This window comes from Drosophila nasuta, chromosome 2R (genome assembly GCF_023558535.2).
Source record: "Drosophila nasuta strain 15112-1781.00 chromosome 2R, ASM2355853v1, whole genome shotgun sequence".
In the NCBI taxonomy this organism is placed as follows: Eukaryota; Metazoa; Arthropoda; class Insecta; order Diptera; family Drosophilidae; genus Drosophila; species Drosophila nasuta.
In genome coordinates, this window is record NC_083456.1 from 11,924,615 (window position 1) to 11,945,015 (window position 20,401).

Here is a 20,401-nt window from a genome sequence, read left to right on the forward strand (position 1 = left end):
ATTCGAATTCGTATTCGTATTCGTTATTTTATGAGCTCACGTTCATATTTTTGGCTGGACTCAAGGAGGCTTTATGGGTTGCTGCTTTGAGGCTTCTTCGTCGTTGTCTGCATAAATGTTACTTGAAACTTTGATTCAAGAGCAGCTGCAATATATATGAAATCATCATCACAGTTTGAATTCACAGAAGAGTTGACTCAGTGCTTCAACTGTGCAAATATTGTGTGCTATAAATGGGTCAATTAATTTAATAAGAAGTGGCAAAGACCAAAATAATGCTTAGGAAAACAAGCATACAAAGATTTGAAATAGCTGTCCACATAATTCATCATTTATATTTATATTTTACTATCAATGAAATAGATTAATATTATGACAATATTAGAACATTTAAAGAATTAAATAAATAAGAAATTTCCAAGTCAGAACAAGGCTAAATATTACTGAAAATACAATTTCATTTGAATGCAATAAAGTTGAGATTTTAAATTACAGTTCACATAACTTATCAGATTTATATGCCATACATACATTCTTAAACTTTATTTTGCTCTTAATCAAAATGTATTAAAAATATGGTATTCTAAATTTGATACAATTCATTAATTAGAAAACTCCTATGGCAACTTAAAGCTAAAGATTACGGAAAACACAATTACAATCCCCTGCCATCATATAGAAAGTTTATATGGCTATAAATATCGCTCAAGAGCTAAAAGATGAAGAAACTTTGATTTATTTTACTCCCAATATTTTGATATTCAAAACATTATTTAGCAGCTAAGACAGAAAAGTTCGATTTATGTGCACATATTTAATATTTCCCATAGTCTGATATTTTAAATACAATAGAAACAGCACTTAATAACAATAGAAGATTTATATTTTACACACAATCTTCTGATATTCACAAAAGCAACTCTTAATAACATTATAAGAAGATCAACTGAGGACACTTCCATTATGAGGTACTTCAACAAATTGTGCCTAATTGGAGACAGCAGTAAATACTCGAAGGAACACCAGAAATTTGTGATGCAATCATTTGTAACAATTGCTTCACCTTTTCCCTTCTCAATGCGGCAGTTATCAGCGCCAAATTCGACAAACTTGCATCGTAGACTGCAGACAAACATCCAAAAATTTCCATAGTAGATTTTACCATATGCGTATTTGCAGCACATTCCACGCATCGTTGGTTGCATGCAGCAACATCGAGTGCTCCTGGCAGTTGCCATTTGCAATTTCGCCAACTCTTGATTACAGCTAAAAGCTGAAAATTGTTTATGCTAATTGCGTTTAATTTATGCATGTGTAAAGTCGCGTTGCATGTGCGTCTGCATCTGTACATGTGTGTGTGTGTGTGTGTGTTTGTGTGAGATGTTTCTACATGTTGTAAGAACAGCAAAAGAAATGCAAAGACAAAGCAACAACTTGTTGTTGTTGCACTGTACACAATTGATATTTATTAGTTTGGCGCTGACGACGACGACGACGAGTCGCGGCAATTTTTGCGTGCCACAAATGTGCAATTATCGCTGCAGTTGCCACGATGCCACCCCGCCTCGCCGCCTGCCGTCGTCACCCACATACTCGCTGTACTCTCGACTTGACATTTGCATGGCAGGCAAAAGTTGGAGGAGCAGGAGGAGAAGAGGCAAATACGCATTTGACATACGCGACTCGCAGACGCCAAATGCCATTTAAGGCTTTGCCACATGTGGCATGGCGAACGCCTTCTATGGAATTTATACAAATGTCTGGCAAATGTCGCAACTTGCAACTTCGTGACGCGTCGCTTAATCCTGGCTGGTGTCTATTTCGGCCAATTAATATGCGGTTAATAGTGTTAACTGTTTGACGCGTTTATTTATTGGCTCAAAGAAGCAACTGCCGAATAAATGACAGACAGAGGCGCCTCGCTCTTGCAGTTGCTGTTGCACATTTTGCATGTCAAGTGATGGAGCTGCATAAAATGTCTGTATACGTTGGATTGCATAAGAAAAGCAGAGCTCGTATTCGTATTCGTATTCGTATTTGTGGCAGCCAAAGGCGATGAAAAATGCTTGCTGCGCTGCTGTTGTTGGGTGTGGTAAGGCTGTGTGGCAGTGGCACATTTCAAGTATCTGCAGTCTGCAGATGTAATGTATCTTTTTGCCTAAGAGCAACGGCAACAACAGCAACAACAACAGCTGTTGGTGTGAATAAATAAGTTATCTGAATAAATTGCAGCTGAGCGTGTCAGATAAGTGAATTAGATTGCCACAAGAACTGTCTCTATATCTGTATCTGTAAAGGAATACCAGCTAAAGATATTTCGTAAAACTATTCGAAGAACATATGGAAAACATTTCTCGCGCAATCTACGAATGTGAAAGAATTTCTCGAAATTATCATTTCATACTTTCTTGCCGCAGCAATCGCTTTCTTTCTCTCAGCATTCTCCACTTTTCCAATGAGCACGTAAAGCCTACTTATCGGAGTCTTGGCCAAGTCAGCTGCTCGATAAATGTCGATAGTTTTCAATGCGTTTTTCGCGTTTCCTCACATGCACTTCAAGCATGCCCGTGGCATGCAACGTTCGGTGGCAATCAATTAAAAAATGCTGCACTAATTGTCGCATGTTGTGAAGCTTCGGCCGCCAGTGGACATTCATTTCAATTGAACAATTATATTGCTGGAGAGTTGCACTCAATTAAATATATTTCGCCGCTGGCGCCACTTGACGATTTTGTTCTTTTCGTAGTTGTTTTTGATTCGCATCTGCGATTAGTGCCACGCCCTGAATCGAAAATGCTGTTGCGCTTCATTGAACTGTTAAGCAAATCAACAGTTGGGCAAACAAATGAAATAATTCAAATCATCAGCTGTCGAAGGGACCGTTTAGGCATGACCATGGCCAGGAAGTGGCCAAAAGGAGTGTGGGAGAGAGGTGCGGGGGGGAAATCACAACTCACGCGAGACTTCAAGTGGCATTTTATGCAAATCACCCACAAATTGCCTGCTTGCCATTTGCCACTTGCCGCTTGCCACTTGATGTTGCCTTCGTTTGCTTTGGCAGCCAAGTATTAATAATTCTAGGCGTGCTCTAATGAGCGCAAATGTTTGTCAAAATGCTGACAGCTTAATTGAGCAGAAAATTTACATCAACAAGAGCAACAACAATGCGGAAAGTTCATGAACTAGAGTTAACTACAGTTATGCATTGTCAAGTTAGTTGGTTCAGAGATGCTGCTGCAACAAAAGTCCAAGTCATTTATCAACGTCAACTCTCAGCCCGCATTTACAGACAACTGCAACTGAAACTCAGATCGAGATTTGACTTTGACTAGGACAAATGCCTGTAAAGTACAATTAGCTCTTTTTGTTGTCGTACAAAATGGAAAGTAAAAGGCAACAAAAGAGCCATTGCAAATGGTTTTAAGCCCAGTTAAGAGCACATTTGGCAGCGGCATTAATGCGACTTTAATAAGCAAGAAACTATCTTCGAAAGCATGGCAAATTGTTGTTGAACTGAAGCCCAGAAAGATTTCTTCGTAGAGTGAACTTTAATGACCAACAGATGCTGCTGCTGCGGTTACTTTCATTAGAATTTCCATTATCCACATGCAACATGAGTCATACCAAATAGTTTACAATAGTTTTTCATTACACACTTTGAATTCATATTCAGATTTATTATTTTCTTTTTGTTGCTACTATGTACTGCATATTTCAATTTATATTCATTCAAATATTTGCATCAAGTTTTGATTTGCGCATTCAGAGTGCCACAGAGAATGTTTTGCTACCTGCTTGCAATTTGCATCCATATGTAAATTGAAAATCAAAATACAAAAATAAATACAAGCTAGTCCTCACTCGCATACACTCATATGGGAATTTTCTTTTACGAGCATTTTAATTGCCAACAACACCCATGAAATATTTTACGTTAGTTACGAGTATTTTTGCTGCGCTGCGCAATTTTCCCCAATTTATTTATTAAATAAACATTTTTCCGATTATGGGCAGCTGGTTTTTGCCTGCAATTGCCTTCTTTATTTATTCTTGTGGTTTTGTATAATCCAATATATGAGTAATGTTTTGCCAAATTGATTGTTTTATTTTCAAAATAAGAGTGTGTGTTGAAATATAATACAGAAAACAGGATTACTCAAGTAAAGTAAATTTGAACTTAGTCCCAAATATTTATCTTTTATTTAATTACTAATTAAAGTTGACTTCCAGTTCAATTGGTTTAAGTTTCTAACTTTTGTGTAGATTTAAACGTTTGCGAATCTTAAAGAATTTCTCAAATTATCATTTCACAGTTTCTTGAGGCTGCAGTCTTTAAAGATTAATCATTTATAAAATTAAGCAAAATTTAACTTAGTCACAAATATTTACCTGTTATTTAATTGCTAATTAAAGTTGACTTCCATTTCAATCAATATAAATTGCCAAGTTTTGTTTAGATTTAAACATTTTTCTTTTGCTAAGTTTAAACAAACATTAAGTGCGAGCAGCTGTTGGTGAATGAATTCCACGCAGTGTATTGTTAGCTATTTTTGTGGTGTTTTCAACTGAAAAGGCCCGAAAGAATCTTCATTGAATAGAACTGTTTATGCTTCGCCGCCTAGATGTTCTTTTTGACCTCACTCTCACGCTCTCTCCGCTTACACACCTTTCGATTTGTTGTTTGTACTTTACACACAGATTTTGTGCACTTTTGGGGTAATTAGCAAATTTGTTTGGCCCTGAAATTTACCAAATGGACTGTGCTCGCCTTTAGCGTGGCTAACAGACTGCTTAGAATTTGGCCGCAAAATGGGCCAAAGATAAGCACAACTCAACTCAACTGAACTCAACACAGCTCAACAATAAACAGAAAAGGGAAACAGAAACCGAGCGCAAAAACAAAAACAAAAAAAAAACACGAAGAAAATCAATAATGATTTAAAATTCAAATGGGCAAACCATGAACCGGAATATGGCGAGTGCTGTAACCGGCAAATGCAAATTGGAAAAACAGATAATGAAAAAACAAAGTGGGGCTCTGCTTTGGGGCCACGCAGCCACGCTAATGAAATTAAAAATTGATGCTTTGGGGCCATAGGCGCAAATATATATGTTGGTGGCGTATACTTAATATATATGCCGTATTTGTATTTATCTAGGCAAATACTATACATTGAGCCAGGCCAGGCCATGCCATACAAAACAAATGTCATTTAATAAATTGGAAATGTGGGCGGACCCCCAAATGGGGGAAAAGAGAAGGGGGAGAAAGTGCGCTGCTTTTCCATGCCTGATTGATTCTGCGGCGTTGGCGGTAGTGGCTGACAAGCAAGCAACCAACCAACCAACAACCACCACGAACATCGACTGCAGCCACAAGAAAGACAAACGCCGCCAAGTTGCCGCCAAGTTTTTGACGCGTCTTTTGATGAAGTTGCCAAAGCAAGCAACGACGATAGTCGACGCCGTTTTGCGTTTGCGTTTTGCGGTCGCCGTTGCTCAATCTTTCCTGGTTGCAACAAGCCGTTGACATCAATTAATTGTAAGGCGGAAAAATTGACTATCTAGCCAGGCAGACAGACAGACAGACTTCGAGGCCAGCCAGACAGACAGACCGATTGCCAAGTAAATGATTATTATTCGCTAGAAATTCGAAGCGACTCGTATGACGCGCTCTCTAACTCAATTTCCTAGTAACCTCACTTCACTTCATGCTTCATGCTACTTGTTGCCAGTTCCAGTTGCAGCTTGTTGTGGGCGTTGACGCCTCAGTGGAGAGTCTTCGCTCCATTTGCGCTTCATTAGCCATCTCAATTTATTTCTCCTTTACACGCCAATTAATCAGATTATGTCAAAATGTGTCACTGGGTTAATGCAAATATACAACTTGTAGTTTGCCTCCCTCCCTCCTCATTCTAACGCCCCTCTCTCTGTATGGTCTCTATCTAACGCCTGTCTCTGGCCTGTCTGTTATGGCATTCAATGTTGTTTAGTTGTTTGGTCTAAGATTTGCATTCGATGCTCGAAATGCGCTTAGTGCTACTTAATTAGTGAACTGAAGCTATAAACAATTTAAAGCCGATTAAGACACACACACTATCGGTATTATTTGTGTCTCCCGTATCTCAATTCCCTGATTGATGTTCGCATTATTTACGTTATGCCATTCAATAAGACGATCAACTACAACTTTCTACTTTAGATAAATTGTACTTATGTGCAACAATTAATTACGAAAATGACGACATTTCAACATTTCGTTATCGGGAACTATTAATAAAATTGCAGAAATTTCTCTTTGAATTCTTTATGCTTTAAATAAAGATCATCACTTTAAATTGTTCATCATTTAAAGAGTAAAGGAAGTAATCAAAACTGTGTTTGGTGGGAAATATTTCAGCAGCTGAGCAGCTGCTTAGTTTTTTTAAAAGCCATAAAATTTCAACTTAAAGTGTGTAATAGTCAAATACAGCTCATCAAACTTGCCATAATTCAAATACTAAATCAAAGCAGTGTGATGAAAAACTTTATGCAAAGATTTGTTTATATTTCAGCAGCTGAATTGCTTTGTTTTTATAAATCCATATCTTATAGAAGTTAATGTGTTAATGCTTAAACACAGAAAAGATTAAATACTAAATAAATGAAGTGTGATTGAAGACATTGTGTAAGGCTTTCTTTATATTTCAACAGCTGAATCGCTTAGTCTTTACAAAGCCATGACGAACAATATCGCATGGAAATTTCTTCCTAATGATTCAACATTGTCAAGATCAACTCTTCAAACTTGCCATAATTCAAACCCTTCATCCGAGGAAAGTGATGAAAAATGCTGTTTACAAATTTGTTCATATTTCAGCGCCTCAATTAAATAGACTTTATAAAGCCTTCACAAACAATACCTTATGGAAATTTCTACTTAATGTTTAATGCAAAGATCAACTCTGTCATAATTCAAATACAAAATCAAAGGAGTGCACTATGGTCCAGGAGACCACTTTTCTTGATGGAAATGAATAACTCCTAAACTACATGAGATTTTTTGATGCGGGTTTTTTAGTTGAACTAAGGAAGGTCCCTAGAATAATTTATGAAAAGTGGGCGTGTCTACTCCTACTGGAAATATTTTTTTTTTAATAAATTTTTTTATATGTGGATGATTTTAAAAATTAACAATTTCATGAATTTTGACCTAAATTTGGAGTATTGCATCTTTAAATTTTCATTAATTTCACTTCTGATCATAAGAAACTGAGTTTTTTGCTAGCTCAACTAAACTGTTTCTTCAAGTCGGCTTCATAATATTAAGGGATAAAGACTCAATGGAAAATAATTTTTTGCTATACGTTTACGTATAATTAAAGCATATTCATCAACTATAAGACTATAAATATCTGTAAAATAAAAAATATTATAGTTTACTGCATCATCGCGCTCAACAAAACTAAACATGTTCTCAGCGGTCGTCTAAAAACGTCTAAAATCTTCTTATTAACTTTTCAATTTCACTTTTCATGTGTAATAACATTTGTTTTAGTATATAGTGTTCTTTTTTAAAATCTGTAATATCCGCAGAGCCATATATAGCTTATAGAAACGGACTTCAAATATCTCACTCTTGTTGCAATTTATTGTCCGATTTAACCAATATTTTCGACTCTTGTTTTGGTAAAATTGCTCTTAAGTTACTCATATCCAATTACTATTTATAGATATTCCTTAAAAGTTAACAAAAAATATAAACTTTGCCATTTTTTCTCAACATTGATTTTCATCTAACCTAAAATAGTGCATTTTTGCAATTGAGGTTATGATATAAAAATGCAAAATTCAAAGAAGAACGGCACTTATGGCCTTTTCAACTATATACAATCGAACAGGAATAAATTTCTCTACGACATACAATTGGTCTCTTGCCTGAACAACCTTGAACACAACTTCATATGTCTATTTGAAAATGAGATTTATCTTCAAATTGGCCCATGTTGCACGACACACTTTAACATAAAATTACGAAGACATTACAACTATTTTATTCGCCACACATAACAAAACACGTAGAACAAACCACACTCTTTATAATTCATCGCAAAAATTTTAACAAATTATCGTTTTATTTAGTTTTATACTAAATTTAAAATTGCACTATTTTCTGCACTTTTCTACAACACGTGCTATTGCATCACATCAGCTGTGTTTAAAAGCTGATTTTGCGAAAGTGGCGCCCTCTATTGAAATTCTTGGTACGCAACATTAAAGTCTATTCTTTTTTTGATCCAACGACGCCAAAATCGCGGACTTCTGTTAACTTTCAAAAATTGGTTTTCCATCAAGAAAAGTGGTCGGCTGGACCATAGTGGAGTGTGTTGAAAACTTTTGTGTACTTTTTTATATTTCAGCAGCTGAATTGCTTTGTATTTATAAAGCCATAATAAACAATATCTTATAGAAATTTATGGATTAATGCTTAAACACAGTCAAGTACTAAATCATCTAAGTGTGATTAAAAGCATCGTGTAAAGCTAACTTTGTTTATATATCACCAGTTGAACTGTTTGGTTTTTATCAATAATATCTATAATTTTCAAGCTTTTGTTTACATCGAAAACTTTGTATAAATTTGTCAATTCTATGCCGTTACTTCAGCAGCACATTAATCACTCCATTGCTGACTTCTATGGTCTTTACAAATTTGTTCAAACTCCAGATCAATTTCCCATCAGAGCGAGTACAAATAAAGTATTTACATGCAGATCATCTCCAGCCCTGCCCCACAGTGTTTGCATTGCCTTGACTTGAATACCCAAAAAGAAAAAAAAATGAAAAAATTGAAAAACAAAAATTGACAAGAGATCATCAATAAATAACAAAAGCCGCAGCTGAAAATCTCAAATGAAAACAATGTAAAAACAAGCTTGTGTCTGTGTGTCTGTTCATTCTTTAAGCATTCGACATAAAGCCATTAAGTGACACACCCCGCCTACAAAAACAAAACAAAAAGCGAGTTCGAGTGACTCGAAATAGATCTCTGAGCATATTTATCATTTTTCACAAACTGAAACAGGGCAAAAACCTGGGCTTGGTGCAAAAAAAAGAACTGAATGACTGACTGACTGAGTGAGTGAATGAGTGACTGTCGCTGTGTCTTTCCTTCTCTGCAATTGGGATTGGAGCAATGTGCTTAATCACCCGTGATAGCTTCAACTTGTGCTCGTATTTGGTTGCGCCTCATTGGCGTTACGCGTGCGGAAGTTGAGAAAACAAAAAAAAAACGGAAATTGAGCCATAAAATATTGTGACTAAATTATGTTTTGGCTAAAACGCTGTTTAAAACTTTCAAAATTATTTTGGCTGCATTTCACAACGAATGCGTCGCATTATTATCATTATGCTTTGTGAGCATTTCTTTCTCTTCATTTTCATTTTCATTTACATTTTCATACTTTATTCTCTGCTATATTTAAGCAGCAGCAACAACATCTGCGGTTATTATACTTATTTGTTGGCTGTAAAAGTCTCTCGCTGAAAATGCCTATTTGCACGAGTTGTAAAAGGACTTTTTTTTTTATAACTCATTAAAATTATTATTGTTCTTACACTCCAGCACTGCCACGCCCCCTTTGTGTTCACTCGTTTCAGTCTGTTAGTTGCGTAGGTGGCAAACGTTGAAAGGTTACGCCTTTAAGTGCACCTTTTTTAAGTGCCTCATGCCTCCTGCCACCTGTCACAATGTTGGTGTTTGAGTTGAGGGTGGCGTCACGCCTTCGTCTTCGTTTTCTTCTTTAAGTTATAATGCCAAAATTTGCGTGAAATTTGTGGCAAATTTTAGCTAAAATTTGATGAAAATTGCTCTTTGCTGTTTCTCTGTTTGCTGTGGCAAGCAGAAGGTGGAGCGTCGTATAACTTTTGGCAAAGGTTGCCAAAATGTATTTTATTCATATTTAAGTTGTAAAAGTTTACTTTTGGCCTGAGCCAGCTGCAGACCAAAGAGGTCTGTGTAAATGATATGCAGGGGAGAAAGAGAAAGATTTTCACAGAATATTTAATTCAATTTGCTGAACTTATATTTCACTAGATTTTGACCTCAAACTTGATAGTTGCATATATGTACAAATTTCTTCAGTTATGATCTATATTTATATCAGCTGACTATCATGCTTTATGTGTCATACTCGTATATCATTTAGCTGGCCTGTCAGCTGCCAAAAGTTTATCTAACGATTTGCCTTAAACGTTTTACCAACGCGTTGCCAGCCACACAAAAGGCATAGCTGGCAATTTTTTCCATAGTTCTTGTTGTTGTTGGCGCCCCGTTGCATTTAGCTGAAAGCCATTGACTACACTTTATTAATGGCTTCATGCTTAGCTATTTGAGGTTGGATGCCATGTACCAAGCCCCTCGTTGTCTACCCCCTTTTTTGGTTATAGCATTTATCGCATGTCTGCTGCACTTGCACTTAATTTTATCTATTATGCTCCATTTTTGTCATTGTCTAACGAAAATGAAGATTCAATGCCATAAAGGAGAGCGCACACGATGAAGCCAGTCAGCCAGTCAGCCAGTCAAAAGCTAGTCAGGGAGGTGGCGAACACTATTGTTGTCTTCGGCACATTCTCACATCCTGCCAACACATCCTGCTGGCATCCTTTCATCCTTTCAGCAGGCAACCAGGCAGCAGGCAGCAGCAGGTGTGTGTGCCATGAAAAGTTTTACAGCCACTTTCCACAGTTGTTCCTGTGCTGGCGGCAGCTTGCTTCGAAAATGTGATAAAATGATTATAAAATAATTTTCACAAACAAAAGAACAAGCTGCACATTCGAGTGCTCACACGTTCCGACTACGTTCTGGACTAATACTTTATTCTCATGCTCTCAGCTGCTGCATTTGATACGTGCGTCCATTTTTGGCATTTAGAAAACTTTTACAAAGGCCGCAAACTGTCCAACACGTTGGCCAGTTGCTCTAATTGAATAGATTATACAACTGTGCGTCTGTTCTGGGTTTTGCTTTAATTGTCTCTTGCATCTGCAAGTTTTATAACTAATTTTTACCAGCAACATAGCTCACAGCTTATCCTGCAGCTGGCAGCTGCTTTAACCTTTTGGCCACAGTCGCGTTTGATAACTCAAAATTTTACTATTTGCCATAAATTTTACTCATATTTTCATATTCTCTGCATTTATTATTTATCAAAATGCGTCATCATAAAAGACTCCTGAATTACTTTCCTCGCGATGGAAATAAATAAAGCGAGTTCTTTAACTTTCCAAACTGAAGTGCAGCAAAAATGCTTAAGCGATTTTGCATAAGGTTACGAGTATACTCTATAAAGTTTATACTCTTTTTGAAGATCACATAGCAGATATTCATTATATGAAACGTTAAATATGCTACTGATTTTATGATAGATATTTGGTTTCGACTTCCGCTGTCAGTCACAACGATTACGAGTGATAAGCTTACTCGATAAACTGCAGTTGATAAGTATAAAATATTTATAATATTTATACAAATAAAATCACTTTAATCGTAGTAAAGGTTAATCTAGCTTTATTACTTTATAATTCATTTGCATTTTATACAACATAAATTTAACATGTTTTATCAAACAATCACATTAACTTGCTTAAGTAAGAAATATTTGTCTAGCAACCACTTAAGTCCGTGTAATACTTATTTCACTAAACTCATGTTAATTTTCTCTTGCTCAAGCACAAATAAAAATCACTTTAAGCTGTGCTCAATAAATATTATCTGCATGCAATTGAAATGCCCACTCTGGCAGCATAAATAATGGCAATTAATTGTAATAACCATGTCATGCTGACAAACAATGGCACAAAGGCAACCACCGTGTTGCATACAGGCCACACACAAGCCACATAACATAACACACTCTGCCCCACCCACCCATCACTCTCTCCACTCCACTCCCCTCCTCGAAGACATCTAAAACCACGCGGAGCCAGATCCCCATTTAAATCGCAACAACATTTGTAGACAACGAGCAAAAGCAAAAGCAAAGTTCTCGCTGTGCCATTGGCAATGCAATAAACAAGTCTTAAGGTTCTAGACCAATGGACCAGTTTCTAAGCCACATTCAAGAACACACACACGCACACACACAGTCGCACACTCACACACACACACACACTGTCTCGCAGCGCAGTCCTTCAATTTGTACGAATGCGTAGCAGCAATTTGAAGCAAATTGCTGGCAGGCGGATACACAAAGTAAGTGCACCTGAAGAGAGTGGGACAAGGAATGAGGAGAGGGAAAGCGGGGGTGGAGGGTATCGAGTTGCCCGCCTGCCTTCTGCCAGCTGATGCAGCTCACATTTGCAACTTTATTTATCGCAACGAAAACATCTTGTAAATTTTCCACGTTATTTTCGCCTCAAGACGCGCTTCGCCACGACTTCAGACTCGACTGTGGAAAATTCAACAATTGATTCCATTTGCCATTCCACCCACTAAAAGCCTTTGGGGGCAGTCCATCTGTCTGTCCGTCCGTCTGTCCTTTTGTACGTTTGTCGTGCGATGCCAAACGAAATTGATATGAAAATTCGTTTAACCAAAAGCCTTTTAAGCGAGGCGCGCAAGCAGCCACGCCTTTTGGCCTAAAGGCGCGCCATCCTTGAATTCAAGACTTGCAACTGACCTCCTTCTACTTCGCCTTCGCCTTCTCCTTCTGAAGTTTCCGATTCCCATTCCGATTCCGAATCCGATTGCAAGAGGGTCTCCTCTCTCTCTCTATGCTCTTGGCACAGCTTGTTGTGATCATTTGTTTGTGATAAATTGTGCCATGTCGCTTGCCACTCTTGACTTTTATTGCAGCCCATGGCCAAAAAGCACCCCTCAAGTTGCAATTCTCGGTTAACTGGGCTAACTGCAAGTTGTGTATAAATATTTTTCATGTTATGCGCATTTGTGGCGCCTGCCACATGAATTGCGCCAAATGGGCGTGGCAAATGACTTTATGCATGACGCATGAGAATTGCCCTCGAAATGAATTTATTGCGATTAAGCAATTTGATTGATTTGCGCGAAAGTGAATAACAAATGATCTGTAGTTAGTAGAAACATTTATGTCAACTCAAATCTACACTTTCTACATTCATATTTCACACTCGAATCTGCATCTTCAACAAAACAAACTCTCCGATTGTTTATGTTAATTTTGAAAAGTTGTTATCTATTGTTTGGACACGAAGTTCATTAGTTCAATGTGTGTGTGTGTGTGTGTGTGTGCTTATCAATGAGTCTAGATCTAGATACATTTATTTAATCGTGTGTTCTATGGCCTTGTACTAGGGACGCGGCATTCATTAAACACTGAAAACAAAACAAAACGAAAAACAACACAAAAAGAATAACAAACGACATTTTGAAAACAATAACAAAATGTGAGATGGAAATACGCCCACACATTTTCCATTTTCCATTTCATTATATCCACACATTTCCCTATTGTTTGTGTCTCTTGAGCAACAAATGCATTTCGGTTACGATTCACGCACTCTAACAACAGCAACAGCAACAGCATTGACAATGGGACTCAGAACTTAACATGAAATTATGCATGGACGGGCACCCAGAATGGATCACTTATACGACAAAGGGGAGAGCGAGGTTGGGCCACTACAAGGCAGCGGGGGAGAAGTTGAGTTCTCCAACTGGCAAAAGCCAAACAGAGCGCAACAATCCAAGAGAGACGACGACGACAACGCGACGAACAAAAGCTAAAATGAAAAGACTGAGCTGAGCAGCACATTATGCACTTTTGCTTTTTATTTCCATTGAAATACAATAAATTACAAAAATACGAAAAACTGATGAAAATTTCCGGTTGCAACTTACATACGATGTTGTATACATACGTGTGTGTTTAAATGTATGCAAATTTAATAATCCGCAAAAAGGCAAAAGTGCTCCCTGTTGAGCATAGGAAGGTATTATCATTCGCTTGAAGAAACGTGTCCGATGTTGTAAAAATTAAGAAAATGTTGCTAGATGACAAAGAATTCTTTACTTAAAATCATTCGCTTGAAGAAACGTTTCCGATGTTCGAAAAATTAAGAAAACGTTGCTGGATGACAAAGAATTAGTTATTTAAAAAGAGTTAACAAATTCTTTAATTTAAATTCTTAAATGACAACCAATTAAGAAGTCAGAAGAAGATTTCTGGGGAAATATGCAAACTCATCAATCAAGACAATTACGAATAAAAACACAGATGATTGAAAGACATTCTTCAGTTGCCCAAAACACGCAAATTCAATAATTTTAAGGCTTATAAAAATATAAAAATTTCAGAGTATTTGTCAGTCATCAGCTCTCTTCTGTGTTTCGTCCATTAATATTATTCTCTGAATCAGAGTTGAATGCACTACGCAAAGTCGTTGGCTTGCAGCGACTCTTTTCAGCTGGCAATTTTTGTGTTTTGTGTGTTGACAGAAAATTATCAAAAATGATTACACGCATGCTGATTAAAAATGCACAAAGCACACAGCTCAAGTCGAGTTTATAAATTGTTCTTTCATTGAGCTGTTGCGGTGCTCAATCAAACTGCAATTATCTTGGGCACGTGCCATGGGCATAAAACTATTTATTGATAAGACTAACTAAAACGAAAGAAAACCGTTTTGTGTTTTTGCTTCTGATTTGATTTGTATCACAAATTTTTTTGGAGAGACTTTCATTGCGGTCCATGAATCAGCATTTTCATTCGCAATTGCTGCGACTTTCCATGACTTGAAATTACAAGTATTACTCTCGTATTCTTGTCACGCTTGTTGATCTCTCACTGTCTCACTCTCCTCTCCCTCGACTCTCACCAAGTTTAGCCCTTTTTTTTTTGGCTGGTCGATCGAAAATCTGTGAATCTGTATCGGTTAAAATATATAAAGAGACACCTGGAGATCGTGACGAGTTATGAATGTGACGACCGCAGGCTTTCTATTCGCATTGTCTTCCCAGAGGCAGCAGAAATACAACTACAAAAAAAGCTGCGGCCTGCTGGCCACTTAATTAGTTTTAGAAACCGCCTCAAAAGTGTTTTCTTTGGCGCAGGTAAACGGATTTAGCATTTACCAATTCTGTCTGCCGTCTGCCCGCCTGTGGTTTCTCATAAATAACCAAATTCAGAAGATTTATTTATTGTTATTGTTGCCACTCTACTGCTGTCCGCAAATCGCCAGTAAAAAGTTTTGCAGTAACGCATGTGCTCAGCATTTCGTATTAGTCGAATTGAAAGTGAAAATCATCCAAAAATCGGATAGATTAAAGATAACATTTTGTGTTGATCACATGTGTTGCGAATTGCCAAGTTACCCAAAACAATAAAATGGTTTAAGATTGAGCTCAGGGTGAAATAAAGCTGGCACCTTGCCTTTAATTTATGCGTATTAAATAATGAATAGATTCAATTAATTATGCGAGTTGTACAGTCTAAACAATTCTTCATGCTGGTCTTTTATCCTAGCGCTTTTCAATTACACAATCCACACACACACATGCGAAGAGTGTTCATAGAATTGCCACAGATTGGTGTGTTCGGGTTTGTTTTTCACTTTTAGCGAAATATATTTGCATATTGAAAAGCAATGTCCAAACAACAACAACAACAACAAGAACAGATTCCTATATTCATCCTTCAGCATGAATGCGGCATTCTGTCAAACCGAATGCGGATTTCGTATGCAAGGCAACGTAGCAGACCAGATACCAGATACCATATGCATATTTTATAATTTAGAAGACACAGAGCGTAGAGGGGAGAGAGTGGAGTGTGTGTCTATAGTATGTGTGTGTGGGTGGGTGGGGGTAAAAGTGAAATTCATTGGAATTTCTCTCACGTTCGAGTCGAGAGAAGAGTACATCAATCAAAATTGAAATGCATTCACTACGTAAATAATTTGCGATGCATCAACAACAACAAAAGGTTTGCTAATGATAAATTCGCATAATAGTTGATAATTCTCAGCACTTGTCACATCAATTGCAATCAAGATATATAAAACGCATATACACAAACAAACAGAAAAAAAGTTGGCATATTTTCAATTACCACACCATTGAAAAAGTCGCTGTGAAAATTCTACAACTTGAAAATTTATGCATGCCACAAAACAAACAACAACAACATGCAACGCACAAGTTGTTTATTTGAGTGGAGTGGGGAGGGGGCAGGGTGGAGTGAGCTTTGCATGTTGCCACAACTAATTAGACACTTGTCATTCGTCATAATGTTGTAATAAATACCGTTACAATGTCATTACCGGCATTACTTGACGGTATTCCGGTATTTCTTTACTTTTTTTCTTCTTGTTTCGTGTTTCTCTTTCTGTTCGTTGTATTTGGAGAACTTTGCATTCTCTTTCCCTCTCTCTCTCTCTCTCTCTCTCTGTTGTTGTTTAACTGGTCGCCATCGTCTGTCGTCGTCTGTCAATGGCTTGTTAGCTTTCTTGTCTCTTGTGAACCCGCCCAGTGTTACCCCTTCCCTCTCTCCGTCTCTCTCTCTCTCTCTCCCACCTCACCTCGTCATCTCCTTGACTTTGTTTAAAACTTTGTTTTGCTTTACGGCTTAGAATTTTAATGAGCTTTCGTCTACTGCGCTTTTTTCACTTCATTCTGAAATATCATCTTTTTTCATGGGACTCTCCCTCTTCTCCCCCACCTCCACTCCTCTTGCTTTCTGTCTCTTTCACTCTCTACTCACGCACGTAGAACATGATAAGCAGGAGTACGTGGAATGCTCTTTACCCATACTCTGTACTTATTCTGGTTTTCTGTAGGGTCATTGCTTAGTTGGAAGTATTAACTACTTGACACTTTTCTTGTTGGGCAATGTTCTCTTGAGTTACGTTTTTTGTTGCCTACAATTAAATGGATTACACTTGCAAGTGCTTTAAAGCAAAATGCTTATGTCCACTTGTGTGAGCTTTAAAGCTGCTTAAAGCTTGTCAACAGTGCTGATTGACTTTTCTTTTGATAAGTATTGTTTACTCTTCAAGAAATTAAAAGGTTAAACATTTGAGCAAATATCAATATTATGTCTAGTATTTAATATTTTTGTATGATAGTTTTGACTGCACTTAATAATCATGAATATTGTTATTAAGGTATTCATTTCTATACTTTATTTGTCTATCGTTAAAATTTCGATCTATTTGCTTCAGTTTGGTTTGGATTTCTGTGTGCTTTAAAGCTGCATAAAGCTTGTCATCAGTGCTGATTGACTTTTCTTTTGATGAGTATTTGATTACTTCACTCTTCAAGAAATTAAAAGGTTAAGCATCTAAGGAAATTATCAATATTTATTTAATACACTTTATACTATTCGATATTTTTTCTAAGGTATGCGATTCCTTGCATTACCAAATTATTGTCATACAATAGATATTTTTGCTTGAGTTTTATTTGGATAACTCTAGCAAAAGCTTTAAAGCACTTGCTCACTAAAGCTTCTTAAAGCTTGTTAGTAGTGCTGATTGACTTTTACTGAACTTCTATAGGAACTATCGATATTATTATTGTACTTAATATGCATTTTATCATTAGAGTTCGTGATTGTGTTGTCTTTTGTTTAAACATTAAAAAGATTATCTGGCTTTATAAGTTGGAACTATTTGCTTCAGTTGAATATCAAATTATTCTTTACTATCGTTAAACTATCGATCTGCTCGCTGCCTTCTGTGAGTTTAACCTCGTGTTAACTCTTTCCCTTCAAATTGCCTATAACTCATGGACAGCCTTTTGGCCCAACTGCCAACATACAAGAAAGAACCTTATCTTATTAACTTGTTATATACTTGGTGGGATTCCGCTTATGTTTCCCACCTTTCTGTTGGCTTTCCCCCCGTCCAACTCCACAAACAACATATCACATTGTCACACATGTCGGAAACTCTGACGACAACAATGTCATGGCTCAACTCTGAGCGAAGTCTTCAGCGGAGGGAACTTGGGTGTCTGTGGCACATTGAGGAACTTATCTAAGGGCAAATATTGCCCAACATAATTTACACACGCCCAGCAATTGTGCAAACAAAATGCAGCCGACAACCTTTTGCCTGAACTGAAAACACAGCAACAGCAAAAGCAACAACATTAACAGTGACAATAACAAAGGCAAACATCGGATAATTAACGCGTAGGGTCTTCAAATTGTTAACAGGGCGGGACGGAGGGGCCCTGAGAAATTTCGGCGTAATTTAGTGGCTTATTTGAGCACTTCGATAAGGCGCGAGTAACAACATTTGCAGTTGTAGTTTGTAGTTCTAGCTGTAGTTGTAGTTGTAGTTGTTGCTGCTTGGCTGCAGCTAACTATTTGGCTAATAGTCTCTCGTGTCTCGTGTGCAGTTTAAAAATAAGAAGTGAATCCTGTTTAACCGGTCTACAAAAATAGAAGCGTTCATTACGCAAGAATGTGCCCTAAAACGATGCAACAACAGCAGCCAAGTGCCTAAGAAGAAGCAGCGAGAACCTGAAATCTGCATAGTCGAAAGATTAATTAACCCAACGCATCAACCCAACAACAAAAACAACTTGAGCAGCAATAACAACAACAACAACGATGCGACTATTTGCTGCAACAACGCCGGCAGCGACGTTGTCGCTTAGCTCCAGCGATGAAGCTGGCGAAATTATAGAGAACGCTCACATCGATGACAGCGGCAAGAGAAGACAAACTGCAGCAGCAGAAGGTGGAAGAGATGGAGCAACAGCTGCTGCAAGTGTTGGTGCCACGATCTATAGCAATCACAGCAAGTCAAGGTCATTGGAACGCTATGCCGGCGCACCGTCGCATCAGCAAATGCAACAGCAACTCCAGCTGCCGCCCTATGCCACGCCCACGAGCAGCACACGACGCCGCCTGCTGTCGCCCTTTCGCTCGATGAAGCGTCGCAGTCGCAGCAGCAGCAGCAGCGGCGAATCCCAGGGCTACAATCACTTGGCTGTGGTTGTGGCAAATGCAACAGCTGCCTCCGCCTCCGCCGGACACCAGACGAAGGCGAGTTCGCAGAGCGGCGACAGCGGCACCGGCGGCACAGAGCTGGAGCATGAGCTGGAGCTGGAGCTGGAACTCGAGCTGGATCACGATGAGGAGGAACACGATGAGAGCAGCCAGCTGAGTCTCAGTTATTCACAGCTCAGCAGCAGCGGTTGCGATGAACCTGATGCGGATGATGAGGCAGCTCCGGGAGCAGCGCCCGCTTCAGTGGCGCATTCAACGCCCTCGATTGTGGTGGTGGATGTTGCCCAGCAACATGTTGCCAACGACCAAAGGCGTCGCAACATGTTGTCGCTGTACTCGTCATCGTCGGAGGACCAGCTACATTGTCGCATCGGCGACATTACGCTCATGGATGACACGTATTCCACATGCGATCCACAGAACGATGCGGAACGCATGTTTCTCCAAATTGTGGGCATGTTGCGCGACGAAAATGAGGTTTGTGTCTTGGCTAAGCCCGAACGAACTTGTTGCTCACTCACACACAAAAAAGTTGAACATAAATATTACGCAGCGACGGCTCTCGTCTCGTGCCACATACGACATAACACACTTACTTGCATAATTGCCACAATGACACATTTAAGCCTTACCATTTTAATTAAATCGCATCTTCTTTGCCTTTCCCTCTGCCTCTCTTTTTCCCTCTCCCACGCCTGCCATTAAAATCTTGATTAATGCACAGCGACTGCCCCATTAAGGATTGGCCAACAAAAAATATACATGTACATTTATATATGCAATTAAGCTCTATCGATGTGATGCGGCACGACTTTACTTTAAGCATTGCACTTTCAATCACACGCCCAATTCCCAATTAATTAAATGTACAATTTATGGGCTTAATGCTCAAAACGAAAGCAAACGAATGTCGGATTTAAGTCGTTTTATTTCTTATTGTCACAATGTTTCAATGTTGATATAAAATACGTTAAAGTGTTGCATTTATTTGTGCTTACATTAATTGCTTTAAGCAACGAATTCAAATAGGGAATCATAATTAAACAATAAATTTCAATTTGTCCGTCTGTATAATTATTGTAAAGGCAAAGTTGCACATAATTGTAAAACTTCCTTTTAATGTCAAAATTGTTTCGGCAAACAGTTTCCTTAATAATTGAAAGTATTGTCCATATTATTTGCAGCATTTAATTGCCATCAATCTAAATATTCATTAATTTGAGCAATTATTTCCACATGCAAATCAAATACCAAAATATTAATGCATTTATTAATTTATTTCAACACAACTTCAAAGTGTCAATTAAACATTCGAGCTGTGAGCAATTGATCCATCAACCTAACTTAAAGCCGGTCAAGTCTGGTCTGTCAATCTAACTGACATTGCAACTGACAGCGGATGCTGTTGCATGCCCCAAAGG

General features: G+C 38.0%; 1 protein-coding gene and 1 long non-coding RNA gene across 18 annotated transcripts in view; one reads left to right on the forward strand and one right to left on the reverse strand.

The window, feature by feature from the left end:
- Positions 1 to 20,401, forward strand: part of LOC132785741 (dystrophin) — a 172,224-nt gene that overhangs the window by 142,640 nt on the left and 9,183 nt on the right. Inside the window, exon 2 of one of the 17 annotated variants that reach the window (XM_060792000.1) lies at positions 18,365 to 19,457. The exons of the other annotated variants lie outside the window; for them this stretch is intronic. Within the exon in view, the coding sequence (XP_060647983.1) occupies positions 18,579 to 19,457 (879 nt within the window). The 5' untranslated portion in view covers positions 18,365 to 18,578. The remainder of the gene's footprint in view (positions 1 to 18,364; positions 19,458 to 20,401) is intronic. 17 annotated transcript variants of the gene reach the window in all.
- On the reverse strand, positions 4,005 to 4,850 carry LOC132785743 (uncharacterized). The gene is made up of 3 exons (XR_009632346.1): positions 4,667 to 4,850; positions 4,390 to 4,565; positions 4,005 to 4,330 (listed from the first exon to the last, which is right to left on the reverse strand). It is a non-coding gene; the product is annotated as an uncharacterized LOC132785743 (long non-coding RNA).